At 44.0% G+C, this 26,356-nt stretch overlaps 2 protein-coding genes across 16 annotated transcripts in view; one reads left to right on the forward strand and one right to left on the reverse strand.

Annotated features, from left to right (window-relative positions):
- BAIAP2 (BAR/IMD domain containing adaptor protein 2) overlaps window positions 1-13,325 on the forward strand; it is an 87,220-nt gene extending 73,895 nt beyond the window's left edge. For 3 of the 9 annotated variants that reach the window (XM_072112488.1, XM_072112492.1, XM_072112491.1), the window contains one exon: window positions 11,052-13,325. In XM_072112488.1, the coding sequence (XP_071968589.1) occupies window positions 11,052-11,121 (70 nt within the window). In that variant the 3' untranslated portion in view covers window positions 11,122-13,325. Of the gene's footprint in view, window positions 1-1,951; window positions 6,523-8,867; window positions 8,912-11,051 lie in introns of those variants that run through there. The other 6 variants (XM_072112489.1, XM_072112494.1, XM_072112495.1 and 3 more) reach the window with 3 other exon arrangements.
- A 690-nt stretch (window positions 13,326-14,015) lies between these two features.
- The window catches only part of AATK (apoptosis associated tyrosine kinase), an 84,177-nt gene continuing 71,836 nt past the window's right edge, over window positions 14,016-26,356 (reverse strand). For all 7 annotated transcript variants that reach the window (XM_072112484.1, XM_072112483.1, XM_072112485.1 and 4 more), the window contains 5 exons: window positions 25,263-25,412; window positions 21,603-24,390; window positions 19,803-19,899; window positions 18,304-18,570; window positions 14,016-16,136 (listed from right to left, as the gene is read on the reverse strand). In XM_072112484.1, coding sequence (XP_071968585.1) covers window positions 16,108-16,136; window positions 18,304-18,570; window positions 19,803-19,899; window positions 21,603-24,390; window positions 25,263-25,412 — 3,331 coding nt within the window. In that variant the 3' untranslated portion in view covers window positions 14,016-16,107. The remainder of the gene's footprint in view (window positions 16,137-18,303; window positions 18,571-19,802; window positions 19,900-21,602; window positions 24,391-25,262; window positions 25,413-26,356) is intronic.

The following is a 26,356-nucleotide window of genomic DNA, read 5'->3' on the forward strand; positions in this document are numbered from 1 at the left end:
AGCCAGTTTGTTGATTTATTTCCATCTTCCATATAGCAAAATTAAGTAAATAATGAAGGATTACGATGGTGGTAGATAGCACATTTGACTCTCTAGTCCTCATTAAAGGGATGCTATCGGCAGTTTCCGCCATCTTTCCTTTCGTTTTTAGAGAATTAGCACCAGGTCCCTTCGCTCCAGGATGTGTCTTGACTTGAGATAAAAAGGCATTAAAGATGTTTGTAACTGTGTTTATCCCTGGTCATGATCCTCTTGATATTCCTTAGTGTTATCATCAGGGTCAGCTCCAGGTATCTGTAGGCCACTGGGCGACAGTGCCTCAGTGGGCCCCTTTGCAGGGAACTCTTATGGCAGCAGTAAAAATTAAGAAACTAAAACTGTTCCCTAAAATATTCCCTAGTTTATCATCCCAAACAGCCCCCCTCATGGGTATTTTATATAAAGCCCCCCTCACCTACTATGGATTCCTTATATACAGCCTTATGTGGTCCTGCCCGGGTATGCCTAGTGCTGGCCCAGGCCCTGGTCACCATTTGTGGAAACTGCCTTTTTTGTAAGCTAAATAAATATCCCTTTAATGCTTAGAGGGCCGGGCCAACGAATTAAAATGTTCTGAATGGAACTTTGGTACCACATTGCCAAAAGTAGGTGAGCAGTTCTGTATAGCGCCTGAAAACCTCACTAAATTATTATAATTTGAGATTTGCCTGGCCCCTTTTGAAGGGCACTTACTAGCACACAGAGGGGTCACATCCCGCCATGAAACGTCAAGGGGATGTTATAGTTACAATGTCAAAAACAAAATATGACATTGGAAAGTAATTTTAGAGGGTGGCTAAGAGTGACACTTCCCCTTTAAGTAGAGTGCCTCAAGTGTGCCTTCATATTCTAGGGTGTTGCCCGGGAATTCTTGCAAATTCTGTCGTCATCAATTCAACACATTCCCGCTGCTTTCTGATCAAGACCCCCTCCCCCCCCCCCCTCCCTCCCCCTAAAAAATGTTTGACTTTTTTATTTTTATTTTGTTGCCAACTTAACATAGAAACACATTGAGACTGACTACAGGTTCCAAAAAACAAAGCTTGACAGATTGAAGCTTTTGGGCCCCAGAGTAGTATCCGTGCCCGCTGCCTCCCGATTATTGAGGTGGGATGTGACATCGGGGGCCCACACCTGAAGAGTGACCCAAACTCTACTCAAAGATCAGAAGTAATTTTACTCAACTTCTACCTCGACCACATCCATCAAGGAAGCTGAGCTATGAGGCTCTGATCAAGGGGCCGAAAACCTAATTTAGAGCCCAAAAAATTTGGTGACCACAATGTCTGTAACTGCTATAGAGTTTGTAGAGGTCTCCCAGCTCCCAAATCAACCTAAAATTAAAACCAGCTTTGTGTAGGGCTCTTTGATTTCCAAACGTAACTTTACCGTTTTCCAAACGATCTGTTATTTTATCGATAACTTCGATAAGTTTGAATATTTATGCAAATTAGCCCATCAAAGCATCGGGGGCGGGGCAATTTTATTTGCGTCCGCACTCTTGTTTTTGTTTGTGGAGCGAAATGTCTGTCAATATTTATGTAAAGGGTCAGCATGGGTGTATACAAGAACAAAATGGGTGCACCAACAGACACGGCTCCACCTCTAGTGCACCAGGAGGCTCATTTACATAAATATGAAAAACTGAATTTACTCGAAATTGGTAGAGTTGTGAAAAACGGACAAAGTATGTATGGAAAGCTTTGAAAGGGGCCTACATGTTACTGGTTTTACCTGAGAGATGATTTTGGAGCTGCTAGAGCCCCTTTAAGGGTATTGGGAGGGGGGCGGAGCCTGTGGCGGAGGGATAAGCGATGCTGCAGCGTGCGGTGGTCCCCGTGTGGTGCTGTTGTGCCGTCTCTGTGTATGATGTACATCTCGGCAGTATCCTCTCTGCTCTTCTATTTCACAGCGGCAATGGGACAATGATCTCTACTGTGTGAGGCGGGGCTTACACACACACGGCATCCGCTGCTTTGAAGAACTTTCGTCTTTTCCTTCCGCTTTCTAATTTTATTTTATTTATTTTTTTCATCTTAATTGGTTTTTCTGGAATATTTTTCTTTGTTTACTTTTGTACTTTCTGGAATTTTTTTTTTTTTTTTTGCTTTTTTTTGTTGTTTTTTTTTTTCTGCAGTCCATTCAGTTGCTGGAGGGGATCTATGCTGTCATGTAAAGCAGGGACTCCGGAGGTCATCCCAGCACTCGGGCTATCCTTGCAAGACTCCTAGGAAGTTTTTATTTATTTATTTATTTTTTTTTCCGTCTTTTCCGGAGGGTTTTTCAGAGCAGAAATTTGCCAAAGTGTAATCTGTAATTACTGAACATACAGAGAAGTGTAGAAGTTTTATACCAGTTTTTATGGGGTGTATGTAAACCTATCTGCATGGGAGGGTAGAGGGGGGGGGGGGTCTTCTTCCTCTGCCCCTCTGCTCGAGACTGATTGGTACGCATGGAACTGTGAAGGGACTGTTAATAGTTTTATGGTCTTATAGTTCTGGTTACGTTTTGTCCCATAAACTCTCAACCATATGGATTCTTTTTAGTTATGAAAGGGTTTTCTACTCTAGTCACATCCAAAGCTTCTTTCAAAATTCTTTTGACTGGGAATTGGTCAGATTTTTGTCTCATGCCTTGGTAGACGCCACTTTGCTGATTCCAGCGCAGTTGGAATTTTTTCTCTAGCCCCTACCATTCCTGAGACATGGCTGCTGTAAGTTTTGACGCCCAATATGCTAATTAAGCTCTATCAGGGGGGGCGTGGTCTGATCCAGCCCAGGACAACCCACAGGACACTAGAGATTCAAATTGGCAGACATGTCGGCAGAACTAGCATCACTGATTGCTCGGGAACTGTGGGGGCTAGAGAAAAAATTCCAACAATTCTGGAATCAGTGGAACGGCACCTATTAAAGGAGGCAAAGAGATGGAGGTGGTGAGAGGTCCCCTTTAATAGACACAAATTGTCACTGTGGCCCTTGTCACTGGAGTTTTATATTATAGATCACAGTATATGGATAAGACTCTTCCTCTAAGCAGTGGTATGGGGGAGATGTCATGGGTGAACAGTGAATTGGGATCTTGGATGTGATTGGAGAAGACATGACCTCAAATCCGTACAGGATAAGGTTTGCTCGGTGCACGTTGCATCCAGGTGGTCAGGGATTAGAAAAACTTGGCTTCAGCGCCTCCCCTGTGTACAGGTTACAGTTGGTATTACAGTTCAGCCACATTTAATTTCATAAGAGCTGCAGTACCAGAAACCACCAATAGTCAGGAGTGGCGCTCTTCCAGGATTAAAGGGGCTTTATTGCTTAACACATTTATACCCTATCCAAGATATAAGAGTCAAATGACTGGTCAAAGGAACTTGGTGGTCCCCCTCTGATGTTTTGGAGCGGGTATTGTTGCAGGTCCCATAGAGATCAGTGTAGTGAAGATAGAGCTCTGTTGGGACTTAAGGGACAAAATACAGGACTGCAAATTTCAAAAGTCCCATCCCTCAAGCTGTCAATTTCTGGGGGTCCTAGTTTTTAATCCCCCCCCCCCCCCCCGCTCCAATTAAGCAGTCTTATATCTAGCAATAAAACTTTTAAAAAGACCATGTTTTTCTAACCCAAGACAATCCCTTTAATTAAACAGAGGGTCACATGGGCGGAGACATGGCCTCCACCAGAGTCTTCCCTCCAAGGTTACTGTACAATGATAACCTTACGTGGCCCTCTATGCCCAGAATCCCATAATACAATAACTCCTCCCCTAATTATCAAAGCCTTAAAGGGATTGTCCAGAATTAAGAAAACATGGACATAATTTTTCAAAACCACTTTGCATTGGTTCACAGGTTGTGTCTCATGCAGCAGCTAATGCAAAGTGAATGGGGCTGGGCTGCAGTACCCCTTACCACCTGCGGACAGGGTTGGCGCTGTAGGGAGGCCATGTTTTTGTAATCCTAGACAATCCCTTTTAAAAAATATCTCAGACTTTAGTTCCAGCCTTCTTTGGGTAGGATGGCCGATCAGTAGTGATGGGGGGGGTTTTATATTTTCGGCTCGGGGCTGTTGGAGATCTCTCCTGACCTTCACTCTGTAAGTGAAGTGATGGAAGACGTCTCGGAATCTAATCTTATATTTTGTATCTCTCATTTAAAAGTCCAAGGAATTGGAACCTTAAAGCCATATCCTTCAAAAAAAAGTGGAAAATTTTGAGATTTTGTCTATTTTTGGTGAAGTTTTTGGAATGGAAGAGACGACCGTATGGTGGTTATGTCTATTGATAATTTGGGTGGTGGCACACGTGAGACTGCTCAAGGAAAATGATGGACTTTTGCTTCCTCACTTAAAGGGGCATGTCAACAGCCAATGTTAGGTACTGGCCCTGGAGGAGTGTAGCTTCTGGGGGCGTGTCCTCACACTGCTGTGCTTTCTGTAGGCAGTGTCAGGCATTGGCCCTGGAGATGTGTGTAATCATACCTATGTGTATGTTAGTAGCAGCAGGACTGTGAAATATGGATTTATGTTCCAGAATTGTAACCTCTAGGGGGGAGGTATCCTCACACTGCTGTGCTCTAGACTCTGTGCATTGATATGCTACACAACCTGTCTCTTCTTATCTGCTTCAGTATTCAACAAGGCTGCTACGGCTTTTACTCATCTTTCTTCATTAGACTGCTTCACAGTCTCTGTTCTCCACTGTAAGAGCACAGCAGTGTGAGGACACGCCCATAGCACATAGAGAAGCATACGGCCATACACATCCGTAGTTGTTGGTCAAGCACTTCCCCATTAGCCCATACGCAATCATCTTCCACTTGGGTGGGGGGAGGGGGTGGATTCGGTCTCAGCCTAGATTCTCACCTTGGGCTTGTGGGACAGTGTGATGATCTGTTCTCTGGACAATATTGCTGCTATAATACTGCAGTACAACTATCCCTATATTGTTCCCTTTCCCGAATGAAAAGTTCTACACTCTATATGTAAAGCTGACTCCCCATCTACGCAAATAACCTCGAGTCCAACCATCGTGAGTCCTTTCCCCCGAGCTGTGTCCGGCATATTCATCTCCTTCCTGCTCAGTCACGCCTCCACCTCATGCCCCTCGCTGAAGAGAACTCCGGAGGGAGGTGTGATCTGATGGTCTCTTCAGCCTCATTCACACCCCCCACAGGAATTCTCTTACACCATTCACACACTGGCTGCATGACTCGCTTTATCTGTGCCCAGTTCACTTGGCTGAAGAGTAAGCAGGTCCCTTGTCAATCAGGAAGCTGGGGGCGCGGCTGAGCTAGAGGAACACGTATGTGCATAGAAGACGAGTCAATTTAACATAAAGACTGTGGAACTTTTCATTTGACAGGTTTCCTTAAAGGGGATGCTCTGATCTTTATAGATGGCAGTTGTGATCGGCTCAACCACGTCTATATATATATACCGGAGAACGGGGACCTACAACTTTTGTTGGGCTTCTGATCTTCCAAGGCCTAAACAAAAATATTAGGATACAATTTTATAAGGGGGGGGTATTAAAAAAAAAAAAAAAACCATGCAAACCAATTAAATTTACTAGTCCTATAATTTCTAATATTTCTCCTATTTTTATAGTGATTTTTTTTTTTTGCCAATTTAACACAGATTGGCAGAAAAATAGAAAAATAAAAAAAAAATAGAAAAATGAAAATAAAAAAAAAACTGAAAAAAATCAGATTTTTCTATATTGGATGACAGCTTCCTGCGCAGAGGTTTTTACATGTCTGTATCCTATTTTTTTTAATTTTGGGGTTTTATTTTATTTTTACCCATCTTTTCCTATCTCTCTCTCTCTCTCTCTCTCTCTCCATCGTCGTCTCTGTCTCTCCAAAAACTTTTAGAAACAAACGCAATCAGATTGGCGTTAACGGCTACATGTACTGCTTCCTGGCGCACTGATATCATGGGCTGTTGGGATTTTAAAGGGGCCTTCACTTCCGTTCTTGGCTTCTGTCGACTTTTCAGCAGTGCCAAAAAGCACCCGACCTCGCGGCAGTCAGTTACCGGTCTGTCTCTTACTCTCACTCTCATGGTCTTGCGCGAGAATGTACAACGATCCGCACTCACATTGTGCCCTGTTCATGATGTAATTGTACAAATAAAGTTTTATTTACAGCGTTTGGGGGACCTGTATATTTTCTCGAGGCTTGCTTGCTGTCTCTTTCTCTGTATAGATTTCTACATATTTTTTTTTTTTTTTTATTATTTTGATGGGGGGGCGGTGGCAGGGTCTCGCTGACAGACGCTAACTGTGATTTTGACCATTGAGCGGCTGTATTATAATTTCGGGCTATAATAAAATTTTTGTACAACCGGCCTTTCTTTTCTTCAAATTTTTTTTTTTGTTTTTTTTCTTGCTCCGCACATTTTGGCATCACCTCCTCATTGTCACATCAATTTTGGTCATTTGCACATGAATAAAGGATGAATCACCGCCTTCCATGATCATGTTCATAGACTCGTGTTGTTGTGGTTTATTCGGGGACGCAGCGTAATCTCGCACTTAAAGGGACACGATCACATCCAAAATGACCCCCAAACTGATAAACGTGCCACAAAGAGCTCTTTCATAGGAGCAGAATGATACCTTCAGACCCACAAAGTGACAAAGCAATGCAGAGATAATCCTCCTTTTTGCTGATATGCAAATTAGTCTGAAAGTGCATGGGGCGGGGCCAATTTGATAGATTTCACCTCATCTCTGCCTGTCTGAAATAGCCATCCAATTGCACTTTAGCTGTGATTGACATTTCTGCCTACGCCTGTTTTACACCTGCCTGTAGTCAACTAAATCTAGTTGTATCCGCCCTCAGAGCACTTGCTGGCTGATTTGCATATCCATAAAAAGATGATTAATAGGAGCAGAGACATACCTTTCCAGCAGGACACCTATGAAGCACTGCCGAGATAAAGACCCCTACCTGGCACTGTTATTGGTTAGGGGGGGCATTTTGGATTCAATACACTCCCTTTAAGGGTCTGCCCAAATAAAGGCTCTACAGAGGAATTCATTGGCCTAGAATGTAGGGTGGGGTTACACCGCAAAGAGAGGCCTGTGATTACCCACCTGCCACTGTTTTCAGCCTGCCAATGATGTACCACATCTCTGTGCTAGTACCCGTGGCATGACCATCCGAAATCCTGCCCACTATGTGCTTTCCATTGATATATGAGGTCTGTATATGGTATATTACACCTATTATACTCCAGTCTACACTTGCATCGCATATATCTAATGTACATACCACCATACGTGGCACATCATGGTACCGCGATACGCTGAAAATGGTGAACTACGGCCCCTTGCATCAGGCCTAATAGCTGTATGGACCGATCCTTGAAGCGGACCTCTCCTGCAGAACCTACTACTTGTGTTCCCTGTGAGATAACGGTTCTTAGAGTCTCGTTTAACAGTCCAACCAATCACAGCTCAGCTTTTATTTTTCAAAAGCAGGTTGGAATGACTATTGAGCTCTGATTGGTTGCTAGTGACAATAAGGACAGTTTGACAGTTCCAAGAAATGTGACCCACGTGGTCGACGAAATTGACAACTAGGTGTTATCGGTCAGCGTCGGTTGGACCGTATTAAAGTTTGAAAGGCCACACCCCTTTGACTAGAGTAATGGTAACACCCAGTTTTAGAACTCCTCCTGTAATGTATTATTTATGGACCTGGTATTGGGATGAGACCCCTTCCTAAAGATCAGTAACCCCCTACCTTGTGGTTACGCCTCTGTTCAATATGTGGTAGCCCACTGGGTCACACATAAGATCTGTTGGTCTAAAAATATGGTAGCCCACTGGGTTACACACAAGATCTGTTGGTCTAAAAATATGGTAGCCCACTGGGTCACACATAAGATCTGTTGGTCTAAAAATATGGTAGCCCACTGGGATACACACAAGATCTGTTGGTCTAAAAATGTGGTAGCCCACTGGGTTACACACAAGATCTGTTGGTCTAAAAATGTGGTAGCCCACTGGGTTACACACAAGATCTGTTAGTCTAAAATTTTGTGCTGATGAATTTCTTACTGTATACTGGCTTTGCATTATACTCCGTAATTAATAGGTATACAGTAACTCCCCCTAGTGGTGTCTGGAGGAAGGCAAAATTTTAATAATCAATCTTTCCTATGGAGCCCTATACTAGTCAGAGCTCCTCTTTTTAGCTGTGTATCACTGATACAATGTAATCATGTATTTCTTTTATCACCACTAGGGTCATACTGATCCACAAATTGTGTACACCCCCCACGGTAAACTCAATATATATTTTTTTTTAAATGAATAGCACCACACCTGTTCTCAGCCTGTGTCTGGTATTGCAGCTCATTCTTATTGAAGAAAATGAGTCTAAGTTGCAATACCAGACACAACCTAAGTTCAAGTGTGGCGCTGTTTCTCCAAAAAATAGAAATCCCAGACATTACCGTTCCCTTAAAATATCTTGGAATACGCACAAACGGTTAACTCCGCCGGCTCCTGTCCGCTGATGAATATACATGGTACACTGAAGCTAAATGTCAGTGACAACAATGGCGAGCTGCTGTGTCTTCTCTATAAACAGAGCCCCTCTCTCTGCACCTATGTACATTGTGTTCCCGATCCAGCCTCGGGCTTATTCATCCTTCCCCAACAATAAACAGTGACTGCTGCGGAGAACAATGCGCTCACACATCCAGCCGTGACGCTCACCCGAGCAGACAGTGCCCTATGGGGAGGCCTGTTCCTGTCGCTGCTCCCCTCTGCTCTTGTACCTCCTCCTTCACTTACAGACCACATTTTTGTTTGTGTTGCAGCTTGGAAGCAGAGGTTGCACGATTTTGAGAGGTTTCTGCAGTTAGTAAGTTTATTTTGTATTTTCCACCTGCCCCCTCCCCCCCGCACACTTGTTTTCTGTGCTCTGCTTTGACTGCTGGGGTACACCATATCCACCTCTATTATAAGGGGCATCTCAAAATATCTGGGAGATGTCTTAAAGGGGACTCATCACCACTTACAAAAATGTAAAAGAAATGCCTCATTTGATAGTCACTGCCTCCCCGATCAATTTCCACTTGATATTTTTTAAATCCGACCACCCGTTCAAAAGATATACGTGAATAACTTCTTAAAGTCTAAGTGGGCGTTAATCGTTTATTTTGTTTGGGGGCGTGTCTCTTATTTTCTTTCCGGGGCCATATCTTTTGAATGGAAGGACCGATCTGAAAAAAACAAACAACAAATTGATCAGGAGCACAGGGGGAATCAAGCGAGAAATGTCATTCAGCATTTTGTTCTTCATGAAGGGTCCCCTTTAAATAGGGTGCAGTTCAAGACACGGCCTATAGACCAGGGTGGCACTATTTCTGGGAGAGATAAGTCATTTTGTTCATGCATTGAGGCATTTCAGAACTCCTTTAATGAGGGATGAGCTCACTCTGATGATTGTACGGTCTATGGTCAGACAGACAGGGAAAGGAGCTCACATCTTCTCTGATCCTATAACTGGATTTACAAAAATGTGCAAAAATGACAAAATAAGAATTAAATTAGTCTTTGGCCTGACTCTTCGTAGAATTGTCACTCTTATGGTACAATAATGCTCCCCATGGACCAGAATATAGATCTGAATTAGTAGCATTGTTTTTCATTAGTTTTTTAAAAAATTTTTATACCCAGCAGTCAAAGTAGAGCGCTTCCCCCTTCTCATACCCGATCACCACCCTTCTCTTGGTTGTTCCATATTGATTTGGCCCTCTCCTTCCTCTCACTCCCCAGTCCTGGGCGCTGACCATCGCCAGTTCCTCAGGGTGTACTTGTAGGATTCTCCACAGGAACCGACTGTTTTATGGGATCTTTGTGTCTTTGGTGACCATGGTCCTTCCCTCCTGTATCTCTTACTTCACCACTTATTGTCCAACCCTTGTTGTGTCTACACCTCTGTGTTGTCTATTTTTTAAAAACCTTAACAAGTTTGTGAGGTAGTACTAACGGGCTGTAAATTCTTAGATTTAGTAACCTGGCATCCATGTGCTTGGTCTAGTAGTTCACCAGAACCTATATGAGATGGGTCTTAAGGGGGGGTTGTACAGTAAAAAGATGGTCCTTGAGTCAACCTAAAGAGACTAAGCTAAACTATATGTTCATGTTAGGAAACTTGGCTGACCTCTCGCGTGGGAGCTGTGATGGTGGCCATATTGGTTATCATTCACTTCAAAATCTTGAGGACCAATATTTAGTGGTGGGTTTTATGGAAGAAACGTTACGATGACCAATACCATTGCTAGACCCTCAAGTAGCATTGTGCCATCTTGTCTCATGACTCGTGTCCCATCTGAGGGTACATACCCTACCTGGTATAGCCCACAGGTCCTCTTATGACCTTAAACAACCCTAAAAACCCAGTAGGCACATTGGAGCAGAGGAGACATTTTCTGAGTCCACATTTCTTGACAAGGGCAATGGAAAAAAACCTCTCGAGAAGGCAGAGTCTACCATGCTCGAAGCCCCCAACCAATAACATGTGGTGTTCACCAACGCTTCCTAACCAATCCTACTAACCAACTCTACATGTTTATGGGGCTGCAAGGCTAGATTTACCGAAGGTTGGTGGGATCTTCTAAACCTCTTATGGTCAAACGGGAAGTTGCTCACCACACTACGTTGGTTGTTTAATGGTGGTCGTGTACTATGTTGAAGTCTTCTTCAGACATCTGTCTAATCATGCATGATGTGTCCATTACACGGTGATGTGTCCCCTCTTCTAATGACGACTAACCTTCTATGTCCACACCTATGAAATGCTGTAGAGACCTGAACCTGGTATTCGCGTAGATATGGTTCATCCTCAATGCCTGGTGGATGTTCTCTTAAGGGTCTTCGTTGACCACCATAGACTTAGAAGATATTCTTTGTATTAGATGTTTATATCCTCCTCTCCAGTGGTGCCACCACCACATAGAACATGTCCTTTCCTCATGCAACTTCTTATCTCCCAACAGAAACCCATTTCTTGAAGTCCGATTGAAACCCACAGTAACTAATGACCGCTCGGCACCTCTTGTCAACTGACCACCGCGGGCCTTGTCTATCCATGGTGCTCTAGGTCTCCTCTCCTGAGATGGTGGAATGAAGCTTGGGCACTGAATACTGGTAGCCAGGTGGATGTCTCTCCACCACCTCCTAACTGGACCTTCATATATGCAAGACCTATACAACGTGTATGTAGAAGGTCAGACTGTCCATAGTCAACCGGGTGGTGGTAGGAGATCCGAGGAGCTTGAAGCTTTGGAGTCACAGCATGGTATCTTCTCACCCCGGTGATTGCTTTTATTTATTGATATTATATTTTGCTATTTTATGGCGGAGACCAATAAGATTGTCTTCTGTTATTGACCAAAAACGGTGGTGGAGGCAGCCATTTTGATTATATGGCAATAGGTGATGCCACAGTCTCCTGTGATGTCATCTGTTCAGTCAGTAAAGCCTCAGAATGTCTGCATCCTGAAGAGATCCACTTTAAAGGGAATGTGTCAGCAGGTGTGACCAGGTTTTGGGTATTGTACCTGGAGAGATGTATAGCCAGACCTTTGTGTATGGTTTTTAGTAGCAGCAGGACTGTGAAATGTGAATTCTAGCATTGTGTACTGGAGCAATGTCCACACACTGCTGCGTTCTTAGCTCTCTGCATAAAGGTGTTCAACAGCCGCTTTACCCTACTTTAAATAAAAAGGGAGGGGCTAAGACCATAGGAGTGTGAGGACACACCCTCTGGAATATAAATCCATATTTCACAGTTCTGCTGCTACTAACAACATAGACAAATGTATAATTTCACTGTTTATAGAGTACTCAGAGAAAAGCAGTGTTGGGATATGCCCCAAGTTAGTCCTGGAATATAAATCCATATAACACAGTCCTGCTGTTACTAACAACATCCACAAAGGTCTGATTACACTGCTCTCCAGGGACAATACACTGGCTGCAGTCTATCTGGTCAACACTGTTTTAACATTCCATTTAATTCCATTATGGAGACCAATGGGTGATGCAATATTCAAGCTTCACACATGCATCTATATATATACTTAGTAATGTGAACGCAGCCTTAATATCCTGCGCTGATAACACTGCAGCATGTCTTCACCTGCAGAAGTGTTACATCTCCCCTATGTTTGAAGGGGCCGGACCCCGGAGCTTTAAAAGGGGATGTTGCTTATACTTTATTTTTAATTCTAAGAGAAATATATATATATTATTAAATTCTAATAATAATAATAATGGTATATTTATTTGCTGGGCAATGCAGCCTCATCTACAGTCACTTTCGACCATATTATCACCATAATAGAAACCTGTTAAACTTAAAGGAGAGCTCCAGACATTGCAGCGCCACCCCTGGCAACAGGTTGCATGTGGTATTGCGGCTCAAGCTCATTCACTTTAATACCAGACACGACCATGGACATGCGTGGCGCTGTTCCTCAATGAAAGCATCCAGATTTTCTACAGTAAACTCTACTTTCATCTCATCTTCTCCAACATGTCTTCTTTAAAGAGGTTGTACATTTTTGATCATTTTCACTTCGCCCCCTTCGCTGTAAATCCTCAGTACAACACAGATTTATAGGATAATTTGCCACCACTAGGGGGAGCTCTGTGTGCGTTACTGAACTCACATTCCAATGTCATAAGCCTTTAGCTCCTGAGCACCCTCTATTGGTGGCAAAAGGTAGTTCACATTTTGTCTATTCAGAGATTTTGGAGCTCTTCATCAGGAAAAGCTCTGTGGAGATTGTAGAGACAAATATTAAAAAAATAAAATGTTATGGTAAAAGTGAATATTCCCTTTAAGTAGACAACCAAGCTCGTTACGGTTATAGAGGGGATAAAGTGGAGTATCTGCAACCAAAAATGTACAACCCCTTCTCATGTCCTCTTTACAGTGGAAGTCAATATTAAATGCCTTGACGATTGCCTACAACAAAATGGCTGCCGCCACTGTAGCGGGGTGACATAATGATTTGTAGAACTATATACTGTACATACATTATATATAGACGGCTGCACCTTATCCTTATACAGGTCCCACCCACGCAACACTCTCTCTGCTCAGGATCGATAGCGGCAGTGAATGTGGTCACATGATCCGAGTAATGAAATATATTTTATGAATGTTGTAAATTTGCGAAATTATCTTTGTGAATATTTGTTTCCATTTTATTGTACAGCACAAAGAATGTGAGAAGTCTAATAAAGCGTTTTAATCACTTAAATGGAGATGCTTTGGTTATCTGTGTCTGGGAAAGCTGGGTGAGGAGCAATATTACCGACACAGGAGCGGACACACAGGTGCCCAACCCTGCTTTGCGATGGGGATTGATAGATAAAGAACTTTTTATGTTGTGTCTATGGGAGAGCTTCATGAAAGTTTCAGATGTCTATTGCGGCACTTCCATGGTGTATACATATCCAAAAATGAGATCTGTGCTCGAATGAAAACCCAGGGCAACCAATCGCACGACAGCTTACATTTTTCTAGTGGACTTTTAGAAATGAAAACTGTTCTGTGATTTGTTCCTATGGGCATCAAAGATGGTGGGGCACATTTATCAATGTTTATGACAGAAATCTATTGTAATTTTCGCCAAATACCTGCCCCAATCTGATGACTAACCTTCCCAGACCTATAATGGTGGCCATTTTGGTTGTCACCCTGCGTTCCTACAAATGCATGAGTGATGAGACTAGTCTGTAAGGCAGCCATTTTGTGAGGCATAGGTTAAATGAAGGGGACTACATTTTGCCATCGTTACAGGCCCGGGCTGATAACAGAGACTTATAAAAATTGTGCAAAGTATGTTTATATAACAGGAGCCCTAACTTTTACCTCACAAAATGGCTGCCACTGGCATATGTGGCCTGGCAGATTACTACCAAGTAATAGACGACCCCTCAGAAACATGTACATAACATTCTCTTTAGTTTATTGAACATTTCATTGCACTTGTATCCTATACCTCAAACTCAGGACACAGGGCAATAAAAACAATGAGGGAGGGAAAGGGATAAAAAATGACTCCATCTTGTCCCTTAATGCCATATGTATTCAGGTCTCTTTGGCAGCAATAACATTAAATGTACTGTACAGGTTTATGCCGTTTTTTAATATATATATATATTTTTACTTTGGCTTTCACAATCACCAAATTCGATTATTGGAGGACTTTAACACCCAGCCTGACAGACATGCTGGGTCTTTTAGTCCTCCAACCTATACAGTCAGCAGCTTTATTCTAATGAGTAGTTAGGAATGGGGGTTGTAGTCCATGGATGATTATACAGTTTGTTGTTGTATTTATACATCTGTTATGGGAAAGCTGGGTGGTATCCAATATTTTTAGGATTAGAGGGTGATAGGGTTGGTTGTACTATGGAATGAAAGTGACACCTTCCAAGTGAAAGACTCATGGAGAGCAGTGGTCTGACTAGAAGGTGCTCTGACAACCCTCAGCATGTGGCTGGCAGGAAATGCTGGGAGTTGTAGTCTCACAATATATTAAGGGATTATTTGTGGCATTGTGGGTTGACCTGTTATTCAATTAGAAGGGCTAAAAGTTGATGAAGACATGCAGTTATTAAGACGTTAAAAACATGTGGATGCATGTGGCCTAGTGGGTAGAGTTCACTGAGGCGGCTGCCATTTTGTAGCCTGAATCTATGAGGAAATTCACGACGTCTTTGTTGACCAAGGCAGCCAATCACAAAGCCGCTGTTGTTTTGTACAGTGATCTTCAAAAATGAAAGCTGCGTGGTGATTGGCTGTCATTTTTAGCTAGTTTTCATAAATCCACCTCATGGGTTTTAGTCCACAAAATGGCCGCCGTTCCTTTCTAGAGAAAAAGGACCCCTCAGCTGAGCGAATTATCCGCTCCTGTAAAGTGCCATATACACATGTCCTAGTCAAGGTTACAAGTGTGTTCCTCCTATAAGTGCACACAAATCATATGGAGGTCATTGTAAAAAATAAATCCTTTGTACACTGGCCCTTATACTCTTACTTATACAATATACAGTATCTATATATGTATATACACACACGCACACATAGGGAGGGGTCTCGGGCGTTCGCCTGAGTCACCCCACAAACAGCAGGACTTCTGGATAGATCAGTCGTTCATTATAATCTGTTACAAAATATAAATATTTTCATCCACCTATAGATTCGCCTATGGCCAGACACGTCTTGTGATCCCTCTGGATGATATAGGAGCACGGCAGTCATTTTTTAGATCCGACAGCTGTGGGATAAGACCCTGTGGCGTGAGCCTTCAATCCATTACTCAGCGTCGCCATGTTATCAGAGTGTAATGGTGAATTATGTTCTTCAGAAAATAGAAGTTCTCCTTCCCAGTATTGTGAAAATTCAGCCGCTCGTGCCCTTTCAGTTTCGTCTTGGGGTTAGGTTACATCCAGATTCGGGATAGTCATTTCATGATCTATAATCAGATTTTTCTTCTCTATGGTCAGTGAGTTAGTGTTGGCCCCAAAATTGGAGCCCATCTCCCACCTTAGTCAAAAAAATATATATATCCGCGTCCTAGTCTTTATTGAGGCAGCCATTTTGTGCATTTAATCAGCTGCCATACCGTTTACGGACCAAATAGTGGTCAATCCCACAAAATGGCTGCCAGGCCCATGATGGGTAGTTCTTAATGCCTCCTTAAAACAAAAAAAAGACAGGTAAGTGGCACTATGTACACAAGGTATGTACACGACTGGTCATTAAAATCATGGCCACATTCATGAGAAGATCAGCACACGTACGAACCAGTCCAAACACGCAGTCCTACAGACAAACCGGTACAGGTCCAAACCTTGAGTGCAACTCACAAATAGCCCCCGGGGGCGGTCAGTGTACGCAGGGGGACATATTGGGAAAAGGTTCCTTGACAGCAGCAACCAAAAAACAGTAAGACCTTTCTCCAGACAGCTCCATGGTGTGGTGGCTTGTCCAGTCCTGAGCTTCAGAAGCCTTAAAGTCCACTTCTGCTACATTTAGACTTCATTTCCAGGCTTCGATTTGTCTGTATCAAAGTAAAAAGAAAATCTGGGCATTAGTAATCTTGCCTGATCTGCTAAAGCTTGGGGACAACAAAAATATCCATCATTCTACAAGGGGTATTCAGACCCCTTTAAATATTTCACTCTTTGTTTCATTGCATTGTTTCAACTGGCTAGAACAGTGATGACAAACCTTTTAGAGACCGAGTGCCCAAACTACAACAAAGACCCGATTATTTATCGCAAAGTGCCAACACAGAAATGTAATTTGTGATTTATACTCCCTTCTCTGTCACAGTTTTCATTGATACCAGCTCCCTGAGGACACCAATAAAGCAGATAATAGTCCCAGGTAGCGCTGTCACTTTAAAATACTTCTGTGCACAGCAAGTCCTGGGCTGTCTGGGACTGCAGGAAGATAGCTGGAGTCCTCTCTGGTGATGAGTGCCCACAGAAAGGGCTCTGAGTGCCTCCTCTGGCACCAGTGCCATAGGTTAGCCATCACTGGGCTAGATCAAGAACATTCTTTTTTTTTTTTTGTTCATTAATGTACATTCAGCACCCATCTTGACAGGAAGAAAAACAAAAAAGTAGATATTTATAAGTATACAGCTTTTCTGTGACGCTCATATTTAGCTCACATGCTGCCCACTTCCTTCTGATCCTCTTTGAGATGGTTGTACACCTTCATTTGAGTCCAGCTGTGCTTAATTAAACTAAGTGGACTTGATTAGGAAAGGCACACAGCACATGAGTGTCATGAGGTCTAAGGAACTGCCCAAGGATCAAAGAGATGGGGACCTTAAATGCTGCAGAAATTTTGTAACCTTGGCCAGGTTTGTGCCTTGCCACAGACACAATTGACAGTGTCCTCCATAATCCTGAAAGAAGTTTGGGAAGACCACAACTCTTTCTCGAACTGGCTGTCCAGCCAAATTAAGCAACTGTGGGAGAAGAGCCTTGGTGAAGAGGTAAAGAAGAACCCCAGGATCCCTGTGGCTGAGCTCCAGAGATGCAGTAGGGAGATGAGAGTTACCTATCACTGCAGCCTCCAGCAGTCAGGGCTTTATGGCAGAGTCTGGAAGCTTCTCCTCAGTGCAAGACATATGATAGCCGCATACAGCGTGCAGAACACATGAAGATTGAACTTTTTGGTGATAATTCTAAGCGGTGGAGAAAACCAGGCGCCGCTCATCACCTGCCAAATACAATCCCAGCAGTGACACATAGGGGGCAGCATCAGGCTATGGGGGGACAGGACCACTAGGTGTAATGGAAGGAAAGATGAATGCGGCCAAGTACAGAGATATCCTGGGTGAGAACCTCTTCCCGATGTTCTGGACCTCAGACTGGGCCGAACCTTCCAACAAGACAATGACCCTAAGCACAAAGCTAAAATACCACAGCAGAGGCTAAACCCATCACCATCTCTGGAGAGACTGGAAAGTGGCCTCACCATCCAACCTGAGGCACCTGGAGAGGATCCCCAAATCCAGGGGTGAGGAACTCGTAGCATCTTCCCAAGAAGTCTCCTGGCTGCACCAGCTCCAAAGCTGCTTCTACTCAACACTGAACAAATACTTATCACCGGGGGCCGAGTACTAATTGCCAGGTTTGGCAGCTGTAGCTTGTAGTTCTGGGCCTCACATGCTCCTCCTTGCACATTGCTGCTTCCAGTGACGCCATTTATGCTGGAAACCTTCATGTTTTGTACAACCTAAAACCACAAGCCGCGCCCAGTCTATGGCTCCACTTCCTCATAGACAGAAATAACATCGCTCATCTGTTATGCCCCCCCACCCACTGAGGCAACAGGAACACATTAGGAGCTATTTAGAGGCAACACCGCCAGCAGAGTAATCACACATGGATTCAATTCATAGAGGAAAGGAAAAATCTACACGCTCGCTGTACTTTACAGATCTACTGCTCCCTGGCATCAGCCATTTCACACTGCTGAATCTGTGACTGTAGAAGTAAATCCCAAATTAGTGGTTTACAACCCCTTAGATGATGTGGTGGAATGTGGACGGGACATCTAAGGGGTTATAGCCCGACACTGGCAGCTGTACTAAACCAAACCTGCCGTATTTTATATGGGGTCATCTCCACGTTGAAGTTGTCGCAAAAAGTATTACATTTAATAAAATTTTATTAAATTTAACAAGAATAAGCCCAATCCGTTCTCACCTTGCAAGGATCCAATGGCGTTGTCGGCCACTTGCGTTATAGAGAATCGCGATACAGCAGTTGGGGAGACACTGAATCTGGAGAACTGAACAGGCAGCTGCGGCTTCTGGACGGGCACGGGAATGGGCACAGGTGCAGGTAGAGGTGCAGGAGCGGGGGGTGCGCTGTCCACTTCGGTAGTCAGCACGACCGGCGTGAGTGAGGTTATAAAGGAGGATTTCACAGGTTTTATAGGCAAGGCCTCGTCCCACTCAAACTCGCCAGTGCCTGCAAGAGACACAAGGGTTAATACGCTCCCAATTTTCCGAAATCCACAATAACCTGTTGTCATCAATATGATATTTAAAAGGAAATCTGTCCTCAAGAATAAATCCCTGAATGACGACCCTCATCTGATTCCTGCTCTACCCCTCATCAATGCGGTGTTTATTTTTTAAGAATACATCCACCCTTCCAAAGATACGACCCCTGGGAAGATGACCTTGTATTTTTAATAGACACACCCCCAGAGAAAATAAAAGGTCACGCCCCATCGACTTGGAGGCGCTAATTCACACACAAACTTCCGAGGGCCATATCTATTAAATGGGTGGACGAATTTAAAAAAAAACAAAATACACTGAATTGATCGGGGGCAATACAATTAAACTTTTCATTATGGAAATTTTACCAATTGCATTATAGTAGATTACTCGAATCTTCTGTTGTCAGAGTCTTCACAGTTGTCAGATCTCCGCTTGCTGTCAGCGTTCGGGGGGAATGTGGATGTGACCTGATCACATGCAAATCAAGATGTCTACAACCTTTTTATGAATGGAAGCCATCTTTTCTTAGTCATGCTCACACAGCTGATGGTCTGTCACACTGTATCAGTACGGATCAGCCAGCTATCACTATGAGGCCTCCTCGCTGCATTCATTATGCGCAGGTTTGCTCTCCCTTACTCAAAGCCGCTCTGAGTAACTGGATTATCTCCCATGTGTCAGCTTAAAGGCAATGTACGTCACAAATCTGCCTGCGTCAGGAACATCACATCTTCTTAGACAGTAATCTCAAGCCCCGTAATGGTTAATCCATGGGAGCACATGTCCAGAAGAGTAGAGATGTGTCTAAAAGGTTATGTCTACCCTCAGTAAACGTATCTAAAACAGAATAAAAATTCTGCATTAGCGCCAATGAAGGCCTAGGCATCACCATGGCAACAGGCTAAATGTAGTCTGATCCTATATTCCTGCTCCGTCCAAAGCTTTTTGCTAAAATACTTTCAGTATGGAGAAGGGGGTCGGATGGAAGTTACTATGACTGCAACATCGTACTACTTGTTTGTAGTCTGTTACCATGGAGATGCATTGGTCTGCATAGGTGCTGTATATTCTACTGAGAAATTCATCCATTTTTTTCTTTTTTTTTACGTTGGAGTAATACAACAAAAAATGAGTTTTTAGTGCAGTTGTGTCTGTAGCACAACATCCTCCACCCTCAGTGCTCATTGTCCTTACCTAAGAGGTGGTTTGTAGGCTCCTTACTAGTTGTATCTTGCGGCACAGTAGGAAGTTCTGGGTATTCCTGATCCGGTGGCTCCAGTGTTGGGCTTTCCTAAAAGGCAAAAATACAGGACAGGTCTTATTCGGATGCATCCAAGATCATAATACTTTAAAACTGTACATGACAATCATCCGCCAACACCATGGGGGTCATTTATTTTATGTCCCACTTCTCTGCGCTCTTTTGCCCCCGTTGTGAGTTAATTTTTTGCACCGCATTTGTCTTTTTTCGTTTTGTCTCTATGTCAAATGCAGGGGGTTTTTGTGCCTTATTAGGGGCAAATTTTTTTTTTAAAAGTTGCAATTTGTTGCGCAAATCATACCCTTGCCTTTCCTAAGCCTGGTCAGGACATTGCCGAGTAACTGTGAAATTATTTGCAATATTATAATAAAACGGGCGCAAATATCTGTTAAGAGGTGCAATGTAATAACAAATAGGGTGCAACAACACACGGGGAATTGAGGCGTAACATTTAAAAAAAAACGCAAAATAGGCGCAAAACAGCCATTAAGCAGCTAAAAGGCGCAAAAACACCAATGGCTAGGGAAAAAAAAAGATAAATGACCCCCCCCCCCCCATGTCTACTATAGCTAGGAAGACCACAGTTCCTATCATGCTTTCTGAGTGTATAAGTTATGAGTGTAGCCCCTCCACCCCTTTCATCTCAAAGTCCATAGAAATTACTTAACAATATTTGTCCTAACGTTTTCATGAATATGAACATACAAAGTTGAATAAGGTAAAAAGTAGAACCCCTAGCTGGAGAGCGGGGCCAGATTATGGGGAAGGCTCCCAAGGCACACGTTCCGGGCCCCCAACAATTTACTCCCAAGAAGGAAGGGGGGGTCCACGACAGGCACCAGGCTCCCCGCTTGGAGTTTCAACGACTTCAATAATGAACCGATTCCGGTGTGTAATAACTAGCGTGTGTGTCTACAGGATGTGCGTGCAAGTGACTCTGCAGCCGGATCTGGCAGAGGGGTATAATACACGGTATCCTGCATCATTCACATGAAGATGCTGAGGAGAAGACAGGAGGTGACTTCCTTTTTGTTATTTTTTTTCTGCTGCATTAGGTCTAAAAATTAACAATGAAGAGGGGCTTACCTTATGAATTACTAAGGGGGAACCCTGCCAAATGAATTACTGAGGGGGACACAGTCTAATGAGCACCCATTGCGCAAATTTGCGGCCGCATATACATCTTCCCAGAAGGCCATGTGTATGTACCCTTACATGACTAAGGAGGACCCTGCCTATTACATGGATTACTGATTTATAGGGGACCTTACCTATTACATGGATAACTAACAAAGCGGGGACCCTGCCTATTACATGGATAACTAACAAAGGGGGGACCCTGCCTATTACATGGATAACTAACAAAGGGGGGACCCTGCCTATTACATGGATAACTAACAAAGGGGGGACCCTGCCTATTACATGGATAACCAACAAAGGGGGGACCCTGCCTATTACATGGATAACTAACAAAGCGGGGACCCTGCCTATTACATGGATTACTGACTATGGGGGGGGGGCTGCCTATTACATGGATTACTGACTATGGGGGGGGGGGCTGCCTATTACATGGATGTTAAATGTTTACCCTGTCTGGGTTACATTCTGTGTGCCCAGGGGCCCAACCGTATTCCGGACCTGCTGGAGACCCACAGTGTGCAGACCCCCATTTTATATGACCCAGGAGAACATGAGACCTAAGGGACACAGTCACGTCATATCATAAAACCTACCTGGTCAAATAAATAGACAGTGACGTCATCAAAGAAGGAGACGGCTTTCTTCTTTCTGTCCAGGTCCGTAGCCTCAGCTTGGGATATGAAGTTGGGCGTCTTGAGGAGGCTTCTGAGGTGCCCACAGCTGTCATTATCTGTGATAACAATGGGTATAGTAGCGTGCTCTTCCTCGCTCTCCTCGCTATGCTCCTGGATGTTGTAGCAGCGGAGCTCTTCATCGGACTCATCGCTGTCATCACTTTCTTCATCCTCATCGTCGTCATCCGTGGAGTCACCGACTCTACCCTCCTTCCGGATTAGTGGAGGGGAAAGGCATTTGGATAGATGGGAGGCTCCCAGTGGTTCTCTATTACACAATGACTTGTCATCTGCCTGCAGACCAGTGGTCAGTGTGATGCTACCTGCTGCACCTGGCTTGGTCAAGCACAGCTGGACAGGGGACAGTGTGAAGGTCCGGTGTGAGAGGGTTGGCTCTACAGAACCGTTATTGGGTTGTTTCTCAGTGGAGGAGTCTTTATGACATTCTAACCCTAAACCTTCATCCACTGACTCTTCCCTTACTATCAGTGGAGGTTCCAGCAATGAAACGTCTTTTGGAGATGTTGAAGGTAGAGGTGAAAGAGAAATCTCAGGAAGTTCTTCTTCCACGTTGGCCACAGAAGGACCTTGATCGACATTTAAGTCCTCAATGTTTCCTGCCAAGTCTGAGGCAGTAATTTCTACGTCCAGCTTTGTACACCGTGAGCTCTCGGGGGCTTCTTGCTGTTCTCTTTCATCTTCCTGATCGCCCTCCTCCTCTTCCTCTCGATTAAAGGAGTCATAGTCTGAGAAATATGCAGAATCTCTATAGGGATTCTTGGCATCTAAACCTTGTAAGTCGCTGCTTACTGATCGGGACATTGGCATATCTCCAGGTTCCAGGATATGTTCCTGGGACTGACTGAGCTGGTAATAAACTTCAGTCTCTCTATTGTCTTGAGGTTCTTTTAATACAAACTCTGGAGACTCATAGTTTTCAGTGTCGTAGCCACTGTCAAGTGCTTTGTGCTGGGCACATGGGACATAGGCTACAAGGCTAAATGCCTCACAAGAGCTGGCTGTAGATGGCATATCCAAAGAATCTAAAGAGTCTGGAGTTCCAACTTGTTTCTGCAGGGACCTAAAGGATGGAGCCATGTCCCCTCCCTCACTAGTGATGTCCGTATACACCCCAGAAGTTAGCTCCAAGGTATCCTCATCTTCACTGTCACTCGGGTAAAAGTCTTTAGGGATGGTCTTATCTGGACTCTCCATTTCTTTATCCGGGGAAAGTAGAACCTCTTGAGATACAGCGATAGGCAAGGTGTCATCTTCTGTGATCTGAAGTATGCATGAAGACTCTGAAACTTCACAATGTCTTAACAAACCTACCCCAAGAGGATCCATTTCTTGACCTGAATCTACATCTGGACTATCTGGAGATTCTAGAGGATGGGCGATATGATCGAGGTGCGGTATAGTGGTTTTACCTTCAGTGTCTTCTGTCGGACTAAGGGAGAATGGATCAGGTGAGAGCTGATTTTCTGAAGATTCCTGGGTGACATGTTCCTCAGCTTTGTAAAAATCTTCCTGCAAACCTTCAGCAATGGACATGCCTCCATCTCCTTCAACAGTCTCCATGGCCTGCCATGTTTCAGGTCCATATGGCGGTGATGCCTGATCAGCCTGGGTGCCTTCAGATCGATGATTACACCAGACACCAGGGCTGTGCTGCTGGGGTTCACTGCAGATATTATTGTTGGATGAAATGTTTGATGCCCAATGTGGGGAAAATGTAGGAAGCTGAGAAGGTCTCTCGGGTGAAAAGACCTCTTCATCTTCAATCATAACAGAATCAAAAGTTTCTCTACACATCTGCCCAGTCTCCTCAGTTTCGGATGTATTTGGCAGGGGTAATTCTCCTGCATCAGGTTGTACTTGGCAAAACTGGTCAAAAGATGGTGAAGCTCCAAGAGGGTCAATAAAATCTTTTATACTCTCATCCTCCTCAAGTAGAGGTTCTTGTGCCTCATCTTCAGATGGGGAGCAGGAATTTAGGGTTTTGTCCTGACTAAGCCAACAGGTCTCTTCTTCAGTACAGTTGTCAACATGTACCAGTAGAGGCTCCATGGAAAGGCTTATAGAAGGACTGTCAGCACATGGTTCCTCCTCTATCCCAGGTGTCTCTTTATCGTTTAGATCTTCATGCTGTAGGCTATATTCCTGTTGGACATTGCTGCCTAGAGGTTCTTCTATACGGATGTAGTAATCTCCTGCTACCGATGGACTTCGTGCACTCACGACTGGCACCAACTCAAGTGGCCGAGACTCCGGATTGCAGTCCTTGTTCTCATATCCAGAAGGTGAAACACCCAGACTAATTCTGTCTCCGCCGCTCGTTGTGTAGTACATATCTTGATATGGTTGGCAACCCGGGCTCAGTGGGTATTGCTCATGCCGTCCACGCTCCCACTTATACTCAAAGTTGAGTCCCTGGCTTGTCTGAGTGACGGTTAATACATCATCCCCATCGGAGTGAAATCCATCAGAGGAGAAGTGCTCCAGTAGTGGATAGGAAGAGAGTTCTGCATCATGGTGGCCCCCGCTATCAGCGCCACCATTTGGTTTCATGGCGTTCCAGCGCTTTTCAAACTCTTCCTCCAGCTCGCCAGCTCCTTTAACACTCAAGTAGGAGAGAAGTAGGTGCACCTCCTCGGCTGAGGGTCTTTGTTCTGGCTGCAGCCAGCAAAACTGCATCACCTCATACCTGAAAGAGAACGTAGACATTAGTACCAGGTGAAAGCACCAACATATTCCTGCAGGTCACCACCAGAACAACGAAATGGCCCTTACATTAAACCAGACTTGTCTACCCAACCAATGATGTTCGCCCTGCACTTCGAGAAGACTTGGTGGATTCTTCCTGGAGACTTCAGAATAGTGACTTCACATGAACCAAAGATTAGTCTCGGCCACCTGATGTGTGGTGTGCGTTACGTGATCGGAGCTCCTGGAGATGTTGTGTTGAGGGACTGAGCTTTGCGTGTCTGGCCTTTGCTAGGTTTCTATGGTTTATAATCTGTGATGTGTAGGTTTCTCAGGTGACTTATCCATTTGATGCATGTGTTTTTCTGGTTGGAGAAAATCCCCGGTGGCTTCTAGTTTCCAAGATGATACAGTTGGCGCATCTATTCCCTCCCTGATGCGTGCTGTGGAAATTGTATTCCCTTCAATATAATTTCCATACTTCCATGTCTCTGCCGAATATCAGGCCTTCATTGCTGCTGTGCAGAGAGACATCATTACCTACACAGTTAAAGGGGTTCTCCGGCTTATTGTCAATGTATGCTTTAAGTAGAGATTGTTTAAATGAACCCCCACCCAGCGGCCATCTTTAATCCCTTCAAAATTTTCCTGCACTGCCTCCACAGGGGAAATTATGTATTACACAGACGTCCTACGATGTGAATAAGCCCTGGGTAATAAAGACAGGTCCTCCAAGAAGAGAGACGCTCTTTGAGATGAGAACCCTGAACAGAAGATCCTCTTTAATGTAAAGTCTCTCTTTCTACAGGTTATCATACACAGGGTGCTTACACCTGAATGTACAATGTGTATATATATATATATATCACTTACCAGCGGTCCGAGAGGAGTTGCTTAAGTTGCGGTTTGGGTAGTTTGAGCTGCTGTTCCTTGATAACATAGCAGAGGACCTGGCGGTCGGAGTATGTGTCATAAGGCTGACGTCCCAATTCAAACAGCTCCCACAGAGTGACGCCCAGGGACCTTGGAGGGAAAGAAGACGTCTTATAAACCATGGACGACACAAACAACCATCTACTACTTCATGGAGAGTAGACTTCAGTGCTCAGGATCATATAATTAAAGGCTTTCTTTCTTTTTCCACAGAGCACTGTGCTCCCTTTGTCTTGACTTGCTCAGTTACTTGGTGAACTTTGGCTCACTCGTGTCTGCAATTTATAATTACCAGCATATAATGGGTGTCACCCCACCCTCGGCCTAGACATCAACTTGTGTCTCCCAACATCTCGTAATCCCCCTGCACTATGGATAATATACACCTTACACTCTCGCTGACCCAATTGGACTGGGTGCAACCTGCCACAAGTGCCGGAGAGACCGGCGCCAATGTCTCTAGGACTTGTTGGGTGTCATGGCGGTTTTCCTGGCACTAGAGATAACTAGATCTACGGGGAGAATATATGACCAAGGTTTAAGAGATAGAGGGGAGAGATGTAGCATCTTCTCTGCTTGGACAGGAAAAAAAAACTATAAGGAATATCAAATATCCCCTTCACAATTTTCACCCCCAAAATCATTCAAAAGAAATGCAATAAAAATGTTTATTGTTATAGCCCTATAGTAAGCAATCACAGCACAGGTTTCATCTCTTTCACTGCTTTAGTCAAATGAAAGCTGCGCAGTGATTGGTTGTCACAGACTCTGAGGTAATAAATTAACCGGACATTGGGTATATAATAAAAAGGGATTGCATATTATTCTATGTCTCTTAAGTATAGAGTATATGGGACTTGTTTCACTGAGGAACAATACTGCGACCCCCTTGAGAAAACAAAAGCTACAAGGTGATGGGATGCAATGGTCTGCATAAACCACATAAGACAATGGAGGAAACTATAATGTCCACAGGTACAGAGGTTTCACTGGAAATGGCAGATCTTTGTTTCCCATAGTATAAAAGTATGTGA

The sequence above is a fragment of the Engystomops pustulosus genome, chromosome 6 (genome assembly GCF_040894005.1).
Source record: "Engystomops pustulosus chromosome 6, aEngPut4.maternal, whole genome shotgun sequence".
NCBI lineage: Eukaryota > Metazoa > Chordata > Amphibia > Anura > Leptodactylidae > Engystomops > Engystomops pustulosus.